The sequence below is a fragment of the Primulina eburnea genome, chromosome 13 (assembly GCF_022965805.1).
Source record: "Primulina eburnea isolate SZY01 chromosome 13, ASM2296580v1, whole genome shotgun sequence".
Taxonomy (NCBI): Eukaryota; Viridiplantae; Streptophyta; class Magnoliopsida; order Lamiales; family Gesneriaceae; genus Primulina; species Primulina eburnea.
Genome location: NC_133113.1, coordinates 32769101 through 32790337, shown reverse-complemented (window position 1 = coordinate 32790337; position 21237 = coordinate 32769101). Strand labels below are relative to the sequence as shown.

At 34.6% G+C, this 21237-nt stretch overlaps 4 protein-coding genes across 9 annotated transcripts in view; 3 read left to right on the top strand and 1 right to left on the bottom strand.

Moving 5' to 3' along the window:
- Positions 1 to 999: 999 nt before the first annotated feature.
- LOC140810133 (uncharacterized) lies at positions 1000 to 3821 on the top strand. Its single transcript, XM_073167958.1, has 5 exons — positions 1000 to 1306; positions 1862 to 2061; positions 2420 to 2521; positions 3355 to 3406; positions 3493 to 3821. The coding sequence occupies exons 1-5, from the start codon at positions 1216 to 1218 to the stop codon at positions 3603 to 3605; spliced, it is 558 nt and encodes a 185-aa protein (XP_073024059.1). The 5' UTR covers positions 1000 to 1215; the 3' UTR covers positions 3606 to 3821.
- A 260-nt stretch (positions 3822 to 4081) lies between these two features.
- On the bottom strand, positions 4082 to 6982 carry LOC140810132 (probable polygalacturonase At1g80170). Its single transcript, XM_073167957.1, has 9 exons — positions 6549 to 6982; positions 6296 to 6427; positions 5965 to 6135; positions 5835 to 5855; positions 5509 to 5716; positions 5297 to 5378; positions 5036 to 5144; positions 4762 to 4878; positions 4082 to 4637 (listed from the first exon to the last, which is right to left on the bottom strand). The coding sequence occupies exons 1-9, from the start codon at positions 6798 to 6800 to the stop codon at positions 4323 to 4325; spliced, it is 1407 nt and encodes a 468-aa protein (XP_073024058.1). The 5' UTR covers positions 6801 to 6982; the 3' UTR covers positions 4082 to 4322.
- Positions 6983 to 8547: 1565 nt separating this feature from the next.
- On the top strand, positions 8548 to 18681 carry LOC140810131 (DNA mismatch repair protein MLH1). 4 transcript variants are annotated; one of them, XM_073167954.1, is made up of 16 exons: positions 8548 to 8848; positions 8944 to 9116; positions 9650 to 9722; positions 10095 to 10229; positions 10344 to 10554; positions 10952 to 11100; positions 11184 to 11282; positions 12201 to 12270; positions 12384 to 12519; positions 12852 to 12946; positions 13025 to 13133; positions 14585 to 14750; positions 15643 to 15804; positions 16656 to 16824; positions 17678 to 17832; positions 18433 to 18681. In XM_073167954.1, exons 1-16 carry the CDS (start codon positions 8642 to 8644, stop codon positions 18475 to 18477), a joined length of 2154 nt encoding a protein of 717 aa, XP_073024055.1. In that variant the 5' UTR covers positions 8548 to 8641; the 3' UTR covers positions 18478 to 18681. The 4 variants fall into 4 exon arrangements, with proteins under 4 accessions (XP_073024055.1, XP_073024054.1, XP_073024056.1 ...); XM_073167953.1 differs by having other exon boundaries at positions 12198 to 12270; XM_073167955.1 differs by lacking the exon at positions 8548 to 8848 and having other exon boundaries at positions 9650 to 9708; positions 12198 to 12270.
- Positions 18682 to 19434: 753 nt separating this feature from the next.
- LOC140809315 (elongation factor 1-gamma 2-like) overlaps positions 19435 to 21237 on the top strand; it is a 30863-nt gene continuing 29060 nt past the window's right edge. Inside the window, exons 1-6 of one of the 3 annotated variants that reach the window (XM_073166900.1) lie at positions 19435 to 19514; positions 19658 to 19711; positions 20550 to 20699; positions 20781 to 20841; positions 20927 to 20979; positions 21100 to 21201. In XM_073166900.1, coding sequence (XP_073023001.1) covers positions 19703 to 19711; positions 20550 to 20699; positions 20781 to 20841; positions 20927 to 20979; positions 21100 to 21201 — 375 coding nt within the window. In that variant the 5' untranslated portion in view covers positions 19435 to 19514; positions 19658 to 19702. Of the gene's footprint in view, positions 19515 to 19635; positions 19712 to 20549; positions 20700 to 20780; positions 20842 to 20926; positions 20980 to 21099; positions 21202 to 21237 lie in introns of those variants that run through there. The other 2 variants (XM_073166901.1, XM_073166902.1) reach the window with 2 other exon arrangements.

Genomic DNA, 21237 nt, shown 5'->3' with positions numbered 1-21237 from the left:
TGAACGTAATCTCAATGGATTCTCAACTTAAATGCCATCTTTTAACGGTTACTTTCTGTAAAGAACTGAAGAAGTCGAGTGTAGCTCCCTGAGGGATTGTTTCACCTTGCTGCCTGCACGGCTGCCCGAATCACTCCACATGAGTGAATCAGGACCATCTCTCTGTAAAAAAAAAAAATTGACTCGGACGTTGGATCGACCCTTGCGGGTACTCCTGTAGGAGTAGGGATGAGTTAACCCTCACTGAGCTATAAATCATATTTCAGTTATTTAACCAATTGCTGTACAAAGCTTATACACAATATGTGAAAGTAGGCATGTTGAGTACAATTAGCACTTTCATCCTCGCAATAAATTATATTTACGAAGTGGGATTTCCAAAAATAAAAGGAGAGATGAATATAACTCTTTTTAATTATTATTTTTGGATTACTTATATTTTAAAATTGGAAATTTGGTGATAATAAAAAACTCTTCAATAATTTTCAAACATTTATTAAATTAACATCTTTCTAATTACATTTATGAATTATCGAATTTCAATTATATATAAATGGATATAAATATTTTTGTTCAAATATCAAATTAAACAAAGTCATGATTATTACTTTATGTAGAACATAAAATTGGGCTAGAAATTGGATTCGGGAATATTTTGCTGTTTATATATTTTTATTATAATAAATTTTTTATTTGATAAGATTAATTGAAATAATTTGAATTTTTAATTAAAAAATATAGAAAAATTATTAATAAATACATGTCAAGAAAGTTACAAATAAATATTATATTATAAATGATAAAATTGTAAAAAAATGTTTGATGCTATATTGATGTATTAACATGAGTTAATATGAGGTGGTCATGTATAATAATATAATATATGTTTACAAAATAGCTTTATTAAAGATAAAATTCAAAATAATGAAATTTACGGGTATAGATAAATTTAGGGAAATTGATAGACAAATTTTCTGATCGACCCCTGAAATTCCTGGAATTTGAGGGCATAAAATAAGATAAATTTAGGGAAATTGATAGACAAATTAAGTTCTCTGATCGAACCCTGAAATTCCTGGAATTCTACGATTACGAAATAATCCCACGAAATCGAGTATTACCAAATAGTCAACTGCTGAAAATCTAGCGAGCTAAGTTTTCCGCTGCTAGTGTCTCCCAAACTGCATAGAGAAGAGAAACGGAGAGGAGAAAGAAATGGATGGGCCACTGGAAAATGATATCTGCTCGATATGTCACTCCAATTTCAATACCCCTTGCCAAGCCAATTGCTCCCATTGGTTTTGCGGTGCGTTATTTTACGTACTCACACACATCACACCACCATGAATGCCAAGATTTTGGTGTAGGGTTTTATCTGGTTGATGGGCCCTTTCAATTTGGGAAATTTAGCATTATATTTATATGGGAGTCCGCTGTTATAGAATTTACCAGTTTCTGATTAATAGATTTCAAGTCTGCAGCGTAATGCAATTAAGGGAAATCACGAAATGATTTGCGATATTGACAAACAACAAATTTATGAATTCAGCTTTAAACTTGTTATTTGATAAAGTCTCGTTATAGGAATTGAATTTCCTCGTGCTTTATTGGCATAATGATTAAATATACATAATCAAAATATTTTGTTTGGGTGATGGGATTGGAGCTTTGGTTCAGGGCCCCGATCCTTTATTACCTAGTAAACCCTCAAAGTACTAATGCGAGGCGTGAGTATGACATTGTCATTGCGTCCATTCAGCAGAAATTTGAGGCCAGGAGTTTATGCTGTTTGTTCACCTTCTGTTACAGTTTATGCTAGTGATAAACTAGTTAACATTTAATTGGTTGTTTTCTATATTAGGTAGTTGTATATTACAAGTTTGGGATCATGGACCCGCCTTTCACCCCTGTAAATGTCCCCTATGCCGACGCGAAATCACCTTGCTGGTTCCCAGCGAAGCATCATCAAGGCAATGCAACACGGTCAACACCGCGGAGATCTTTCCAAGAATTGAAAGATATAACCGTCGATTTGGTGAACAGTCAAATGGTCTCATGCAGGTTGTAATTTTCTCCAATATTCCTGGCAAGATTTGATGGTCGATCTTTTGAATGATAATATCTGTATCTTTCTATTCATGTTAGAGTTTGCTTACTTTGTCTTTATCTATCTGTATAAGTTCTCCTGCTCCGGCAATCCTTTTTTTTCTCTTCCTGTTCTTTCTTTTTTCTTTTGATAACATACTCTGGAGTATATTTTTAGGACAAAATTAGAAGAGTACATGGAATATGTGCAACGCATTTCCGATTTGCATTCAAGTCTTCTCGTGGTATCCCTTATGGTTGCAATTCTGTGAAGCTGTGAAGGATTTATTTTGAACTGGCTGATTACATGAAACCGTTCTTTTTTTTTCCCCAGAGAATGCAAGACCTACCCTTTCTTCTCAGGAGACTGTTACGAGATATTAGAGATCCACAAAGAACACTTCCACTTTTTATCAGGGCACGTGTTTACTTGGCAGTTAAGTTCTCCTCCTCTTTGCCTCTGATGATACTAAAGGTCATGTTCTGCTGTTGTAATTGTACTATATGTTGCAGTAACTTGTGTTAAGCTTCCAATTAGATGCTATCGTCATGCATGTTACCAATTCTGCATGTCTTTCAATGTTCCAAATTGTCAAGCCATTGATTTCTGGAAAGTTTTTCAGAGCTAAAATTGTGATTTGCTACGATGCTGAAATGTTGTAACAACATGAATACGAAGTATTTGAACTATAATACTGGTAAAATGGGAACCTGAATTAACGTTTCTCGAAGAAAATGATCGTGCATTCCAGAAATCACCCCTTGTTTTCATTGAGAATTATAACTTCGATCTGAGCAGATGGCTCTCTTTCTACGGAAGAAGAGAGTTCCTCTCCCAACCCTTTGTTCATGGCTGAATTGTAAGTTTAATTGTTTAGCGAATAATTGGATGATGTGAAATATATCCCGTGAAATGTTGTATGCCTTCTTATATGCTGTTACTTCACAAAGTCAGGTAAAGAGAGCGTCATGGTTACGTTATTGTATTTTTGTACTCACATCATCTGCCCAATTTTTTGGAACTCTGAACAAAATTGTGTTTTTCCCGCCACATTCTATTTTATGCAGTGGCAGCTTCCGTAGTGCCATCTGAATAAAAATTTTGCAGCTCTCTGGATGGTTTTTAATTGCCTCATGTAGATTAATCGGCATCACTTATTAAACCTGATACTAATTGTGCTCCATGTCCATTAAGTAGTTGCATATTTTTTCAAGTCATTTTGCACGCTATTGGTTTTGGATTGATATTTCGATGTCTCTGATATGCAGATGGTTGCTAGTGCTATATATGTTCTTAGCCCAGTGGACATTATTCCTGAAGGTACTACTCTATCAATGTTATGATATTCTTAATTGTGTGTTGTGAGCTACTTTTTTGGTTTTAACATTTTCCATTTTTTCTCATAGGACTGCTAGGTATAATTGGCTTTGTGGATGATTTGATTATCATACTCATGTGCTTCCTGCATGTTGCTGCCCTGTATCGAGCTGTTCTCCTTTCTCGGCATGGAGGTTCATAAATTGAGGTGGATGTTTAGAGAACATCCGGAAGAAAGAAGCAAAATCTTTTTGTTGTTGTTGTCAAAATTTACTGCCTCACTGGCTTGCACTGAACTGAAAAGCGACTGATAGCCTACTTAGAATTCGTATCTTGTGTCTTTACTTCATATGGAAACTTGTACACGGTATTGTTGACCTCCTTCTGAATCTATGATCCAAATGAGTGTAATGTTGCTCCTTGGTGGCTGGGAGTTATGCAATCGTTTATCTTCCAATGACTGCAACTTAAATTTGTTTCTTGCTGGTTCTGGAAAAGAACGGATTTTCTATTCTTGTTTTTCATTGTTCTTAGAGGGCGTGATTGGTACTAGTTTTAAATTGAAAAGGAGACACCGGCTTAATAGCAGTTCACTTTTATGGCACACCAAGTAAGTGGATTGTACTAACACAGGCGGAGAGAGCGTGCTTCTTTTAATTGAATATAATCTTACGGCACTTGATCAATCTCGATCTATTATAATTTATAACGTTACATGAAACTTTTGATGTACTTCAGAATATGTACATCTGTGGAAACTCGTATATCCTTCTCAAGATGGAAACTATATAACACGATATTTTTAAATGTCTACTGAGCGTATTCTAAAGCAAAGTATGGAATCCGTAAGTCCAAATGGCTTCCAAGCAATATCATACTGTATCGTACTCTATTTATACAATAATATCATAACGTATGCTCATAATTCTGTATGGATGATATGTTCTCTGCTATTTTGGTGGCTGCTGTCAGTTTCTTTTTCCTGAAGGATACTTGTGTCCTTGTCTGAAGATGATAGGCATTCTGCTGAAGGCTGAACATATCCGTAACCAAAGCCTGCAGCAGAGTTGCAGTAGGTTTCCACAGTTCCATCCATGCTCTGTAAGTTGATGTTGTTTAGAACTATGTGGGTGCAGGGGACTGTGTCACTGCATGCAAATTTCATGGCCTTTTGGGTTTTTGAAGTCCCCGTAATATTCCGGTACATTACTTGGCTTATTTCCACAGCTGAAGTCTAAAATATTGAAGTAAAAACAAGCTTAAACATTATTGTTGTCACAGTGAAAGGCTTATGAAGTGTAAATAGATTCATACATTATAGAGTTGATGGGAAATGGGATGTTCTTTTGTTGCTTTACCTGATTTTGACAAGTAGTTGGTGAATCACAATAGAATTGGTCTATGATAATTGGATTGGAGACATTATCCATCCTCACATCTTGATAACGTATGGATCGCACATAACCAGAACCCCCCTACGAAAACAGGACTTTTCATTTTCATAGTCAACTGAACTAACATACCAAAATTATGCAAAAAATCTCTAGTGAAGTGATCAAATGTAACTTCTTTGCTGAATCTTCAGTTTTTATGCTTTGAGTATATTTATTATTTAAGAACATGAGAGTTCACCTGCCAAGTCTTGATCCTAAGGCCATTTGTTGTACCTCGAATGAATGCATTATCCAGTACAACCTGCTCGACTATACCGGTGGAGTTGTCTTTCCCAAGACTACCTATGCTGTGACGAGGGAACGAAAATGTAAGTATTCATTCAACAAATTCGAACTCAATCTCGATATATTTAATTCTTGGCTTTAAATTTTTGACTTCACTAGCAGCATGGTCTTACTCTGATGGCAATTTTTATATGTTTATACGTATATAGATTACCTAATTCCATGACCAGGTCCACAATATATATTCTTCATCTTGATTCTGGAGCTAGCGTTAACAATTGAGATGCAATCGTCACCTATTTGTCAACAAACAAATTCATAATGTTTGATTCTTTACGTTAAATTCCTCTAAGAGAAGTGCATCATCTTGCAAGTCTGACTGAAATTCAAACGATTGAATATATATTAAGAATAAAATTAAAGAACCTGTTCCGATTTTGCAGTTCTGCAAAACAACATTGGTGGATCCAGTGATATGGATTCCATCGGTATTGGGACTATCTTCAGGAGATGAAACTTTCACACCAGTCACACGGACCGAATCAGAACGTGAAATCACAAAGTTCATCTGTTGGCTGTTCTGAATGGTGAGTCCTTTGACTCTTACAGCGGAGCTTGAATCTATAGTTAAAGCCTGCAGCAGCGTTTATGCAATTTTTTCATATCTAAATTCTCCTTTTGGCTCATTTATCTTACAATTCGAGAAGTTTGGCGTGATAAGTTGACGAATTATAAACGTCGTAGAACCTCACCGTTGGTGCTCCTTTGCATGGCTGAGGGAGAAAGAGGATACAAGAAAACAAGTAAAAGATTACAGATTAGTAACACTATATCTTTTCGCTTACGATAAACTATGACGACACGATTTTGTTTAAGATTTACGTTGGACTTGTTCTTTTTGCAAGATTCAGCCCACCATTTGCTGCCTGATCCATCAATAACTCCATTTCCTTGGAAAATGGCCTTGTTTATATTGTAAAAATCAAGCCACATTCTGGGGTTCTTTGGATCCCAATTCTTTGGCTCATCGGGTGCTACAATAGTTCCTTCAATCTGCACACGGATCAAATCCCTTCATTGATGTGCATAACATATTCCATTTGATAGACTTCAAAATTTAGATAATCTTGTTCATCTTTCCTCTCTAAGTGTAGAACTAATTAACGCTATAATCATGTTCATATACTGTATATGAGATATGCATAAAGTATACCTGGATTACTATCTTATCAGCACAAGGCCCTCTAAATCTTGTGGCATTGACAAGATAGCGTCTCCCTTCAGGAACCAAAAAGACTGATTTTGTTGGTGAAGAACAAGCTTGCTTCCAAGCATTTACAAAGGCCTGATATTATACACCAGCAATTATTTTTAAAATAATAATAAACTAAATGAAATATTTTCTCAATATGCTCTTGAGGATCGAGGAAAATGTGATCAAGAAAGAGCATTGACAACATTTTCACCTGAGTATCATCCGATACTCCATCCCCAACCGCACCAAATGCGTCTACATTAACAAGAATCTTGTTCCGGCCATGCCCACTTCTCCAAGATGGAAACTCCAACATCTCATCAAATTCGTCGCCTTCATCTTCTTCCACCTCCCATTCCTCTATATCTTCAAAAATCGCAAACTTTTTTGGAAAAACCCCGTCTTCACATTTAATGGGCACTATAAGCAAAACAAGAAAGCAAAGATATGTTAACTTGTTCATTGTTTTTTAAGGGTACTTGATTAGATGCAGTTGATTTTCATAAATCAAACATAACACAATGGGGTATTAATTTATAATAAGCATGGATTCAGTTTTGAAAATGGAATATGGCTTGGCTTGAAAGGACATGAAGGTGTTGCATTTTTCTTCATATGCCTACACTTGAAGGGTAAGAATATATAATGTTTGAGAACTTTGCTTTACTCTTCAGTCTTCAAACTAGTGTCCCACACCACTATATCTCACCTTTCCTGCAAGTCAAAACTGATATCATGACCAAAATAAACAATTTTAGAGCCCCAAAAAAATAAAATACTGACATATAGCTCCACTTCCAGTTTTTACATGGGTCAGGTCAAACACTGTGTAAGGTTTATTTTAAATGTTTGGAGAGATGGCCTACACTTGGAAAGGGCAAGAAGTCCTTTGAAATATAACATAATTTCACTCATAATTTTATAGTTTCTTTGTGAGTACGTCAAGACCATGTTTGTCTCACTACATGTTGAAATACAATCATATACACAACCATATAACTGATGTAGCGATGTTTCTTGGATACATGGGCAGTTGTCAATGGTAGTAATTGTAATGATTTCCACTCCGTTGGGACGAAGAACATTCGATACAGACCTTTACGCATAATAGATACTTGTGATAATACACACGCACACACATAAGTGTGTGTACATTAATATACGTCTTGTATTGTTTATTTAAAATTAATTGAGCATATACAAGCTGTGAATCTTTTTAAATATATAAAAATATATATTTATTATACGATTATTCATGTAAGAAGTGTTTTTTTTTTTTGAAAAAAAAGACTAAAAAAGCGGCATGAGATTGAGGCACTTATGCAAGAAAGATTTTTTTTCTTGGAGTACTATACAAGAAAGATTTCACATCATTATTAGATGGTCGTCTATAAAATTATATATATATATATATAGTAAATGTAATTATATAGGCGCATAAAAGCATTATTCAATAAATTACTGTATAACAACAGTGTATTAAATAATTATTAACATATTTAAAATAAAAGAAATTATATTCAACACTCAAATTTATAGGAACACCACGAATATTAGTTTATTTAAAAATTGGAGGTTCAGAAAAAGTATAAAATTAAAGATAATTTAAAATGACACGAAATTCCACTTTTTAATTTTTTATTATCTTAAAAACCCATCAAGATAAATAAAATCTCTTGAAAAAAGCATTAATAAGTATCCAAATAATAGTATCTATTTTTAACTTTAAGATTGAAAAGATTATTCATAAGTATAAAAAAACTCCAATCTCATCACCATAGAAACTAAATATATCGTCCCCCTCATCAGCCCAAAGGCCCATTTACTCTTTTGTAGACAAATGCCAAATATATTAAAAATTTTGTAAGCTATATTAATATTTAATTATGAAACAAAATTACGTCCCAATTTGAGTTTCATAGTATACGGCAAACGAAGGCTGATGTGTGAGAGTATGTTTATCGTGAGACGATCTTATGAATTTTTATATACGAGATATGCCAATCCTATCGATATTCACAATAAAAATTAATTTTTTTAACATAAAAATAATATTTTTTTATAAATAACTCAAATAAAAAATCTTTCTCACAAAATACGAACTATGAAATCGTCTCACACATATTTATACGAGGTCTTTAATCCCTATTTCTATCATATGCCACGTGGTATATGGGTTGGGTGTTGGGGGTTAGGGGGAGGGGTGTTTTTATAGAGAATAGTAATGTTGTTTTCATAGATTTTGCTGAAGTACTATTGTGCCTTTTTTAATCGTTGTGGAGCATCGCCCTTTGTGGTTCATTGATGGATATGGAGCCTCCGAGGATTCACCGCCTTGATGAGGCGGTAGTGAACAGGATTTCCGCTGGAGAGGTTATTCAACGGCCACTTTCTGCCGTGAAAGAGCTCGTGGAGAACAGCCTCGACGCGGGTTCCACCTCTATCTCAGTAACTCTCAAGGACGGTGGCCTCAAACTTATCCAAGTCTCCGACGATGGACATGGCATTCGAGTACGTGTGATAAATTTTATATAGTGGTTTGTTTTTTGCTTCACATGCTGATAAAGTATTTGATTTTTGCTTTGCTCCTTCCTGTTTCTGCACAGTACGAAGATCTGCCGATTCTTTGTGAAAGGCACACAACCTCGAAACTGAGTAAATTTGAGGACTTACAGTGCATTAAGTCGATGGGGTTTAGAGGGGAGGCTTTGGCAAGTATGACCTATGTTGGTCATGTCACAGTTACGACTATTACCGAGGGTCAGTTGCACGGTTACAGGTGACGATGACGCACTGTCACTTTATTTCGTAAAAGTTAAAACGTAAAGTGCTTGGATTATTGTGATGTATACTTAACCTGTGCATGCATTTCTGAATCTAGTGTTTGGGTTAGGGCAGTTTAATAGGTTATTCTTAAATCTGCCAATTTGATTCAGTTTGATTCAGAGCTGGCGAGAAGCATTCTATTCTACAAAACCGTTCCCTTTGTGTGTCCGCATGTAAAATTGAATTCAAAGAAGCAACTGGTCCTACTCATTGTTCCTATCGTACTGAATATTCTTCCCTATTTTCTTTTGTTTTTCCTCATTCTTTTGTTTATCGTCTTCTTGTCATGGGCTATAAATTCACTAGTTTGTAAGTCTACAGGCAGCATCTCTGTCTCTTAGGCTCTCTGCTAGCTGTTGGAAATTAACTAATTCTTTTTCTGGTTTCCTTGACCCGCGCATTACATCTAGAAAATGAGAAGTTTTTTTTTTTATACAAGTCAATTTATTGACTAGGTTAATTTATATTATATATGCGGATGGTCAGGACTACATATAGAGATGGTTTGATGGAGCATGAACCCAAGCCTTGTGCAGCTGTTAAAGGTACCCAAATCATGGTATGTTTTCTAATGGTTTAGTCCTGTGCTCTTTAGTTATCCTTTGACTTAAAGCACGTATTTCACACCTCTCAGATTCAAGTTTAGGTACTGACTTAGAAAATGAAAACATAAAGAGAAAAATGTGAGACAAGAAATATTGAAATAATTTATCTCTTCACTTTAATGGAGAAGAAAGAGAAAACTGGGGATGCGATTTAGTTTTTGTGTCAAAGCTATGACAGTAGAGATGTACGATACTTTCTTGGCTTGTTTTGTCTGTTGATCTGTCTGAAATTAATCATCATTCATAATTTTGTTTGCCTGAAATTTTTATTTTATAAAATTTTCGATAACCTCATTGCTCTTTTGCTTGATTTGCATCTCTCGAAGATCGAAAATTTATTTTACAACATGACTGCCCGGAGGAAAACGCTACAGAATTCTGCTGATGACTATCCCAAAATAGTGGACTTAATCTGTAGGTTTGCAATCCATCACAAAAGTGTAAGCTTCTCTTGTAGAAAGGTTAGTCTGTTGTAAAAATTGAGATTATCTATGGCTGCTTACACTTCCCTTTCATCTGATTCCACCTCGACCAAGAGTTGTGTATTTTGGATTACAAGCGTTCTCTTTACTCAGCATGGAGCTGCTAGAGCTGATGTTCACTCAGTTGCTACATCTTCAAGGCTTGACGCAATCAGGTCTGTTTACGGGTTGTCAGTTGCTCAACAGCTGATGATTGTAGAAGCTTCTGATGACGATCCATCGAGTTCGATTTTCAAAATGGAAGGTTTGATATCAAATTTTAATTACATAGCAAAGAAGGCAACTGTGGTGCTTTTTATCAATGGTAAGTATACGTTCCTTGGTTTTTTAGTAAATAATCATAATGTCAAGAGGCACATTTGACTAAAGCGAGAAGTTTGAGTGTTATCCAATTGTAAAAGTCTTACATACTGCTTGTGTATTGTATTTTGTGTGCTAATCATTTACCTTTTTTAAATGTGGAAACGTTAGTTTTTTGTTTGATATTCTTTAATGATAAATAGTTGGAATTTTCCAGTTTCATCCCGCAATTACTATTTTCTAATTTATACCCCTTAGTCTCTTTCAATATACACGGGCATGAATGCTTCTTGTATTCTAGCAGGACTCAAGAACCAAATCTTATTTCAAAAGATTTCTGCATGTTGTCTGCTGTTAAATAGTGAGCCCTTGTTTCTCTCACCTATTCCTCTTGTGAGCAGATAGACTTGTGGAGTGTGGTGCTTTAAAGAGGGCAATTGAAATTGTTTATGCTGCAACATTGCCGAAAGCATCGAAACCATTCATTTACTTGTCAATCAAATTGCCGCCTGAGCACATTGATGTGAACGTGCATCCAACAAAGAAAGAGGTGCATACAAAAATTGGCAACTAGAAAAGCCATGTTGATCCTATTGAGGTTTTATTGCATTGATGATGTTGTATCATATGCAGGTAAGCCTACTGAAACAAGAAGTTATAATTGAGAAGATACAGTCTGTCATAGAATCCAAACTAAGGAACTCTAACGAGTCACGGACATTTCAAGAGCAGGTATTTAGGCAAACTTAGGCTTGACATTTGGCTGCTTGATTACTCATCGCGGTATCCAAATGTTGTTTTATACTTGCTAATTAATCTTATGCCCCAAATCTGTTACTGCATCAAAGGAAATGAATAGATGCTCTGATAGGTTGTCAACTCCAGTATCATGTTGAAGGAATGAAGATATGCTTTGACATGCCACAAACTCCATGTGGAGGATGCACTTTCTGACATCCCCTTTGATGTGATATGGAATTTGTGGGATGTCAAAGAATGTATTTGTCCCTTTGACAAGATTATTTCAAATGACTTTTGACGACAACTTCATATTCTTCCCTATGCTTTAGTTTCTTTATTTTTATTGTTTTGGTAACCTTTTAATACTTTTTGTTGTATTTTTCTAAAGTATCCTTGTGTTAAATGTTGTAAATACTTAAACCAATGCATCCCATAATTTTGCAAGCAATAACATTTTTCAGCCCTGTCCTTCAAATGTTGTGTTATCGCCATCAACCAAGTTATAATACCAGAAATTATTAGCTACCACATCTATTTTTGATTAAAGTCAAATTGTTTCCCGAGAAAGTTGTGCCTATAATGCTTATAGTTATGTCCCTTAAAAATTGTTCTTTTTTACTTGGAATTAATTGGGGTTATAAATTATTCATAGGTATGAAATTGAGGAATCCAAATCTTAACGCTTCTATGGTGTTGCTCTTGCATAATGTAAAGGAAGTAGATTAGTGGTTTTCGTTGTGAAAATTGAATCCTGCATACTTTTTGACTTTGAGATAATTTACTGAAAGTTTGGTCTGAAGCCAATTTTGAAAGAAATTTATTTTGGAGCCTCTGGATATAACTGAGATGAGAACAATTCTATTGTGATTTGATTTGTTGGATATCAATATGGAGTTTTCAATGCAGCAGAGAATGGATTCGACATCTTCTGTTTCTATGACTGAGAGCAAAGATTCTCCTAGTCACCCTTCACCTTCTGGTATGCTTAACAAAATTGTTCTTTGGCCTTTTGTAGGGTTCTCAAAGGTGTTGTGTTATTATTACTTTTTTCATTATTAAGCTGTCTTCTAAAGATTTAATTTTATACATTAGGTTCAAAGTCGCAAAAGGTTCCAGTGCACAAAATGGTACGGACGGATTCGCAGGATCCTGCTGGAAGGTTGCACGCATACTTGCAAATTAAACCTTGTAGCAATCTTGCAGGAAGTTCTCTCTTGACCTCTGTGAGGTTGTTGCCATTGGCTCTTTATCCATCCATATCTATAATATGTTTCATATGATACAGGAAACTCCATTCGCGAGCATTGTAATTAAAAAGATATATGATAAAGGCGCCATGGTTAAATGATTGGGGAAAAATTATTGGCATCTGTTCTGAACTTGTAGGATTTCTTTTGAATGTGGTTGAGTTTCTGATATCTTACCTTCTGTGCACTTTCAATATTATGATGTGGTGAATCTGTGCATTCTTGTTTAAAAAAAAAATTCGAATGGCTTTGTATATTGAGCCATGCATCTTTTCATTTCCTCATACTGTCCATATTTAATCTGTCACTTCAGGTCTTCTGTCAGGCAAAGGAGGAACCCCAGGGAAACTGCAGATCTTTCTAGCATTCAGGAACTTACTAAAGAGATTGATTCTGGTTGTCACTCTGGTACAAGTCAAATCCTATATAATTAGTTAACTCTCACCAAACTAATGAATGACGCCCTCCACTGACTAGTTGCCATAGAGTTGCAGGATATTGTTGGTCATTGTACATATATTGGGATGGCTGATGATGTATTTGCACTGCTTCAGCACAATACACACCTTTATCTCGTTAATGTGGTAAACTTGAGGTGATTTTCTTTCCTATTCATGTTGTTACTCAGAGGAAATGGTGAAAATTGTACTTAACTGAAACATATGCGCTGAGGAACTTTATCACACTGGACCTAACTTCTCATGCCCTGTGTTTGTTTGTTCCTTGTTATGCTAACAGAGGAATGCAGGCGGTTGGTTAAACCATTTCACCAAGCCATTCTAGATTATGATAAATAACTGTGGTTACACGTCCACTATATTTAGATGAAGATATCTTTCCCTCTTCAAGAACTTTTCCTAGCTTCTCATCTGCACACCTGAAAAGATGAGCCATTCACTTTTTGTGTTTTGCATCTTCTCCTGCTAAACCTTGACCTGTTGACTGCTCCCTGAACAGAAATGTTGGACTAATAGCATTCAGGCCCTTATAAAATTCCTATATAGCACAAAACCCCTTATAAAATATAAAATATTAATTAGCTGTTAAGTCTTCAAAAAATAAGCTAAAAAACCCTGCTCCAGAAGTTGTAGTAACATGTGCCTGAAATGCTGGTCATATTTTTTTGACTTTTTATTAATCCAAATGACATAAATGCCTACGAATTTTTAATATAATATTTGTTAATGGGTTTTTCCTTTACCAATTATTAAACATATTATTTTTGAGTTGTGTTATTTTAAAATTTTAAATATTATACAGTGGGAAAAGACAACTGAGAGTAATAAATTCACCAACTTGCTAACCAATATATAACTCACACACGTATAAATATATATTATATATATTTAAAACACTGTACAAAATAAGAGCATTAAATTAAAAATCAAATCAATTTGAGTAAAACCGATATATTAATAAAAAAATGTATAATTTTGAAATTGTTAGAAAGAAATTAAAATTTGTATTATTAAAAATAATTTTTTTTAGCTTACTTTTTTGGTTGGTTTAGAAGAGTTGGTGACTTAAACAAAAATTAACACTCTTTTTGGCAGCAAAGAAGGATCTAACAAGTAGTTGCTAGTAACCATGAATAAACCTAGTGCGGAAAGTTTTCCTTGGTTTCGTTACTGGAATTTATATTCAAGCATAGACTGCTTTAGCTTGTTTCTGAGAAGGTTGCATTTTAAAGATGTTTCAATTACTAGTAAGTGACAGAATTATAAGTGGATCAAAATATAGAGTAACCTAGGATGATTGTTGGCCAAATGTGGTTTAGGCAGACATAATTCAGCTTTTATGGCAAATGTTTGTTAGGTTGCAGGGTACTAATGGTTGTCCTTCACAAATATTGAAGCGGTTAACTTTCTATGTCCATAACCATGGAATGCCTTTATCAGTGCAGTGTAGCTCATATAAACAGTATTTGTGTTAGGTTTAATGATCCACTAACATGATTGATTGCAAAATTTCAATAAAACAGCATTGTATCATAATAAATATGGTGTTCTCCTTTTGCCACCTGAGATTCGTTGATATGCCCTGCAGCAAAGAACTTATTTACCAGCAAGTCTTACGGCGGTTTGCCCATTTTACTGCAATTCAACTGAGCAATCCGGCTCCATTGCCAGAACTGATAATGCTTGCACTGAAAGAGGAGGATTTGGATCCAGAAGGCAATGAAGATGCTGAACTAAAGGAAAAGATTGCTGAAGTAATGTGTCATATCACTTTTTGCATATTCTGTAAATTAGAAGGGTTATTTTACTTCGTCAATCCATTTTATCACCTTTTCAACTTTCCCTGCTCTTGCTCAACCCAAAGAAACTGTTTCGTCATGGCACTTTTACAGTTTTACCCAGTTCTTATGTTTCCTTTGTTAATTATTTACCTTTGTTGGCTCTGCATTGAGTTAGGACTTTTTTACAATGATTTGAAACATAATGCTTGTGTTATTTATGCACTCGTTAGATATATCTCCATGACTTGAGGTCTATAAACAATTAAAATCTCATGTCAAAATATTAGAAATCTTCTTTATGGTTTTCATTTTTAAATCTAAGACGGCAAAAAGTTCATTTTTTCTTTCCTTATTTTTCTTGTTTTAGACATCAACATATGAAGTTTTATACATTTTGGATTTTGAGCACGATGAGGTGACTTTTTACACCATGATTGGATGATCACCTGTGAGCAGATTGTCATCTTTTGGAGTTAACTGGATGAATTGCTCGACTTACTGATTCTTAATTCTAACATAGAGTTTCATATTGATAGCAAATATTTTTATTTGATTCTACCTTAGTGCACACTAAAAAAATGTGTACGGAATGCGTGACATAGGTTCAGTATCCACATCATGCTCTGTTCTCCATGTGTTGATATACTTGGATACCTCTATAACCCTGAATTAGAGGACTTCTACTGTGATCTGGTGGCAAGCTATTGTTTTGAGTTTGAGCAATATGTTTACAATGCTTGGGGCTTGAGATGGTACTGGTGAAAACCGTATCTTTCCACCTCTTAGTTCTTGAATGAAATTTTCTTTCATGCCATGCGCGGCTGTTCATTTTCCTTCCTAAGTTTTCATTTATTTTGCTTGCTAGATGAATACGGAACTACTTAAGCAAAAGGCTGAATTGCTGGAGGAGTATTTTGGCATTCATATTGATTCAAGTGGTAATTTGTCCAGGCTTCCAATTGTACTTGACCAGTACACTCCAGACATGGACCGTGTTCCGGAGTTCATTCTTTGTCTGGGCAATGATGTGAGTTTTATATGTTATATCATTTCCAGGTGTACACTCAGTTATTTAATCTTAACCTGATTTCCATGTGTGTATATATTATAGATGTAATTTATTCTCCACTTTCAGTTACTGTAGTCATTCACACCAGTTAGCCTCTCCCTGTCCTTTCCGTAGCTCTCTGACGTCGAAAGCAATTTAGAACATCAAGTGAGAGTTAGGAGTTGAAATTTTTTGAAATAAATTATCGAAAACCAGCAAAACAAAGCTGAAAATTTCATTCACTAAAAGCATTGATTGATTGAGTGGCTGGCAGGGTTTTGGTTTCGGTTTGGTTGTTTAATGTGTATTGTGATGGAATATGTGGAGTGACGATGTATGCATTTCTCTTTTGAAGGTAGAGGAAAGTTAAAAAAAAAAAAGAGTAAAAGCACATGGATGATGATGTGGTGAAACATGATGGGATGATTTCTGCATAAGAACTAAAAAATGAATAGGGGGCAAAGTTGTCGGAGAAATGTCAGTGTGGAAGAAAAGAGCATCCCACATAATAAGAATAATTGGTTGCTTTTCAAGGATATTCTTTTATTATAATCTCGTGAACAAGATGGTCAATGTCAAACATACAAGTATTAATATGAATTAAGCTAGAAACTTATTAAAATTTTAGCCATGCAGTATCGAGGTTCACTTCACAGAAGATATTTCTCTCTGATGTATTAAATTATGAAAAGAGTTGTAAATGGTGATGCAAATCAGTTGGAGCATTTCTTTATTCATGACCAAAACTTGAAGTACGGATTTAATATTGTTGTGTCAGACTGTATGTGCAACAATATTTTATAAATATTCTGATTTTCTCGTTTATGTAGGTTGAATGGGAAGACGAGAGAACTTGTTTTCAAACAATCGCTGCTGCTATTGGGAATTTCTATGCCTTTCATCCTCCGCTGTTGCCTAATCCATCAGACAATGGCTTGAAGTTTTACAAGAGAGATCCCTCTGATGGTCATGAAATGAGAGATACCGCAAAAAATTCTGGTATGACCAGTAATGCCAGCACGATGAAACTCTCACTTGAACTGTTCTTAGGCTGAAATCTGAATAATGTGCAAATGAAATGAGCTTTAATCTCCTTTTTCATTCCGAGAAACAAAAATGAGCAGGGTTCAATTTGATATAATCCACAGATTAGCTTATGTATCAGCAAATCATTAAGCGTAATGGTGGATTATCAATATCACCGGAGGCATAGGTCCTAGTTTGGGTTATGCTGGCTGTGCGCATGGGTGAAACTGAAAGAAAATATTCTTTGAGATTATTTAATCGATTAGGCTTAGGAAGAGGCAAAAGCGAGTTTACCATATAACCAGGACATCCTCATGCATGCATCATTTTTATTTTTTATGTAGAGTTGTGCTGCACTAAAAATGCGTGCTTCGATTTTCATGCTTGGTATATTTACTTGTGAATATTAAATCCTTGAGGCAATCCCATAGATAATCACATTTGACTCATAAATTGGTGTAAGAGTTAAATTGAGGAGCCTGTGGGGATTCCAAAAGACACCTTGCATTGATGTATTATTTGAATTTACGTCACAGAGGACATTGTCAGGTTTTTTGGATAAAGGTGGGGTTCTAAAAATTCGATGATTTGAGACAACAATTTATTTCCCTGAGAAACACGAAAGCTAAATATAAATCATAGAATGAACGCATCAAGACACTCGTATTAATGGTCATATGTTTGGTCTTTCTAGATACATTTATTCTCGATGTTACAATTTCTACGTATATCACAGAAATTTATATCTTTTGACACCTTTTTTTTGAGAAGAATATCTTTTGACACCTTTTCAATCTTCAAATTAACAATGCTATCTTTTAATCAGATAGTGTGAAGGAAGACATTGACCATGAACTACTTTCGGAGGCCGAGAACGCTTGGGCTCAGCGTGAATGGTCAATTCAACATGTTTTATTTCCCTCCATGAGACTTTTTCTGAAGCCTCCTACTTCAATGGCTACAAATGGAACATTTGTCAAGGTATTAAAACATTCTTTAGTAAATTTTTCCCAATTTTACTTCTGTTCGATGTTTCTTTTTTTTTAACTTCTGTTCGTTGTTGTAAGTTAATCCCGATGGCATCTGTCATAACATTTATGTCACTGTATATCAACTGCATATTCTTCAAAACCAATCACACTTTTTCCTTTCACGGGCAAGCGTTAGCAACTGGAGTGTTAATTTGTGATTCATAGAATTTTTTCCTGACTCACGCTTGAAAAGAAGTTCAAAATGTATCCATTAAAGTCAGTTGTCATCAATAGGACGAATGACTAATAATTTTAATGTTTGACTTTTGTCTTTTTTCCCTTGAAACTTAAGTCAAACCAGGTGGTAAATTTTTTTCCCTCTCCCCTTTTCCTTTCACACTTTTTTGTTCCCCCGGTTTTAATTTTACCATGCTTTTATACGTTAGGTACATACATACATTATGTGCATGTATGTATGTACCTTTCCAGCTGATCTTACTGATCAGATGTATAGGTATCATTCTGTTGTTTTGCGTGTAAGTATTCTTTTTCATTTTAATGCAATGTTAAAGTTTTATTTTATGTTGATCAGCATATAATTAATTTCCAGGTGGCTTCACTGGAGAAGCTTTATAAAATTTTTGAAAGATGCTAACAGCTAGCTAACCAGAACTGTAGTCTTTTCGCTACATGGAGATGTTTTTGGAATTTTGTTTTTGTGGATCCATTATGTCAGGCTATTATGGATATGGTCTCGTTTTAATCATGTAAATATTGATTCGAATGCGAAATATTGCGACTGTAATAACAGTTACGGAAATACTGTGGTTTCTAAAGCCCGTTCTTGATAAGATAGGAGTTTTTCTTGAAATTAAAAATAACTAGGTGTCTTTAAAATTTGTATTAGCAAATTATGATTAGCGTGTATATATATATATATACACACACACACACACACACACACATATATAAATATGTGTGTGTGTGTGTGCGCGTGCGCACGCGTGTTTCTGAATCCCTAGAGTTGTAACTATTTCACATTTATATTTATACAAATCTCATCTCCAACATATGAAGTATTTATAGACGTCCGTGTGCGTGTGTTTCTGAACCCCTAGAGTTGTAACTATTTAACGTTCATATTTATACAAACTTCATCTCCAACTCCAACACATGAAGGTCAATCTTTATAGAATATTTTTGGGACAATCCTTATTACATATTTTATTTACAACAAATGTTTTAATTCATTAAATATTTATATGTATTCAGTAACATATCAGATATTATTTTATATTTAAATAGTTTAAAGAATTATTTAGTTTTTAAATTGATTAATATAATATCACGTTATTTATAGGAATTAAATTAATTAATTGATTGAATATTATATTTATATACTTTGTTTAAGAATTGCGTGTTTGAGATAAATAGTTGAATAATATATTTTGCTGTTGAAATAATCTAAGGGCTCTAAGAAATAGTAATTTTATTTTTTACATTTTTTTAAATATGATTTTTTTACCAAATAGGATTTTTTAGAGGTGAAGTTTTTTATTAGGTAAGTGAAAATCCCCAAATTATCCTTTGATATCCTATATAAGCCCAACCTGTAACCCTAAAACTTCATCTTTATGTACATCACTTTCTCGTACTCTGCCGCGGAGTACCCGGATCTCTCTCTCTCAACCGGTAAACCAATTCACTCTTCCTGTCTTCTAACCCATTCGATCTATAATATAATTACGTTTTCTGTACAGTTTTACTGCTGTGGAGCTTTCCCATTCGGAAAATTTTCTGTTCGTTGAAAAGATTTATAATTGCTGTGTTTTCAGATTTTTTACTTATTTAAAGAGTGAAGAGTTTATCCAGTTTAATCCATGGCTCTGGTGAGTTGATTATTTGTTTATTTCATGTTTTTTCATAGACATTTGTTGCAGATCTTTTATTTCTTTCACGAGTACCCGATGTTTGCTTTTTTATTTCAGATATTCGGTATCATGTAGTTTTAGGGACCTTGATTTGCATGTATACCCTTTTTCCGTCAAAAAATATGAATTAGTGTATCTACACGACATTTTAATTGAAACTTGTGTTAATTGTGGCGTTTCAACATCTTATGGGTTCAGTCCTTATTTTTGTTCCACATATCCAATTTTTGACTCTGATGTATTGCGTCTTACACAATTTTTTACTTTGTTGTATTTGATGATACTGTGTCTTACATTGTAAATTCTAAGGTCCGCCAACTGAAATGGTTTTTTAAGAACGAAGCCTTTTTATTTTCCTGGGTGTTTTGATTGCATCAGTTTCGCAAGCAATTGTAAGGTGACATTAAAGCTTGAGGCTTTTCCTGGACTTATGGCCTAATGCTCATTGTTTAAGTTTTTGGGTCTTTGAATCCCTAGTAATGCAACTCATTTGCATGCTAACCCACGCCTTATTATTTATATAGCAAAAAATGTGATAGTAACACTTCTTTGCATGTTACATCCTCACTTTATTGGTCCCTCTTGGTAAAGCTGATAGTTTAAACACTTAATAAGCCACATATACTCAATATATTGACGATTTCTGGCATGGTTACTGGAAGTATGATCTACAAAGTCTTATTTATCCCCTTATCTCAGTTGACTGAATATCTTATTCTTTAGCTTAAATCTATTATGGATTAGTATTTGTTAGGACTTGATTCTGTTGGTCAACTTCTTTTGGTCTTCCATTCAGGTTTTGCATGCCACTAGCACAAACAAAAATGCCTTTAAGGCATTAATTGCGGCAGAGTATACTGGGGTGAAGGTGGAACTGGCAAAGGATTTTGAGATGGGTGTGTCTAATAAGACTTCCGAGTTTCTTAAGATGAATCCTATAGGAAAGGTATGCAAAGGGAAAGTGAATTTACCTTATACCTCAAGTGTGAAAGTCAGCAGTGTTTCTGATGTTCAAGTTCTTTTCTAGGTTCCTGTGCTTGAAACACCTGATGGAGCAATATTCGAAAGCAATGCAATTGCTCGCTATGGTGAGACTATTTTTGCATCTAAATTTGATACATTGATTGATACTGCCTTGGTTTGTATAACATGTTAATTAGTTTAATTTTGCAGTTGCTCGTTTGAAGCCTGATAACCCTTTGTGTGGCTCTTCTCTAATTGATTATGTAAGGACATAGTTTTTGTAGACAGAAATTTTATGTTGTGAGGTTAAAGTATTTGGAAAGATTTAGTAATGTCTTGGTTACACTTTTTTATCCTCTTATTTTTGCTTTTGGATTTGGTAGGGACACATTGAGCAGTGGATTGATTTTGCTGCTACCGAGATTGACGCGAATATTTCACGCTGGTTGTACCCAAGACTTGGTTTTGTACAGTATATTCCACCTGTAAGTTGAGCTCACTTAATTTCACACTCAAATATT

Excerpts from the sequence above, each read along its gene's own strand:
- LOC140810133 (XM_073167958.1), top strand. The coding sequence starts at position 1,216 with ATGGATGGGCCACTGGAAAATGATATCTGCTCGATATGTCACTCCAAT. Across the intron at positions 1,307-1,861 it reads TTGCTCCCATTGGTTTTGCG|GTAGTTGTATATTACAAGTT; the intron begins GTGCGTTATTTT and ends TTTCTATATTAG. Across the intron at positions 2,522-3,354 it reads GGGCACGTGTTTACTTGGCA|ATGGTTGCTAGTGCTATATA; the intron begins GTTAAGTTCTCC and ends TCTGATATGCAG.
- LOC140810132 (XM_073167957.1), bottom strand. The coding sequence starts at position 6,800 with ATGAACAAGTTAACATATCTTTGCTTTCTTGTTTTGCTTATAGTGCCC. Across the intron at positions 5,856-5,964 it reads GCAAAAAGAACAAGTCCAAC|CCATGCAAAGGAGCACCAAC; the intron begins GTAAATCTTAAA and ends TTTCTCCCTCAG. Across the intron at positions 5,379-5,508 it reads GAACTGCAAAATCGGAACAG|GTGACGATTGCATCTCAATT; the intron begins GTTCTTTAATTT and ends GTTGACAAATAG.
- LOC140810131 (XM_073167953.1), top strand. The coding sequence starts at position 8,642 with ATGGATATGGAGCCTCCGAGGATTCACCGCCTTGATGAGGCGGTAGTG. Across the intron at positions 12,271-12,383 it reads TAGTCACCCTTCACCTTCTG|GTTCAAAGTCGCAAAAGGTT; the intron begins GTATGCTTAACA and ends TTTATACATTAG. Across the intron at positions 15,805-16,655 it reads TTCTTTGTCTGGGCAATGAT|GTTGAATGGGAAGACGAGAG; the intron begins GTGAGTTTTATA and ends TCGTTTATGTAG.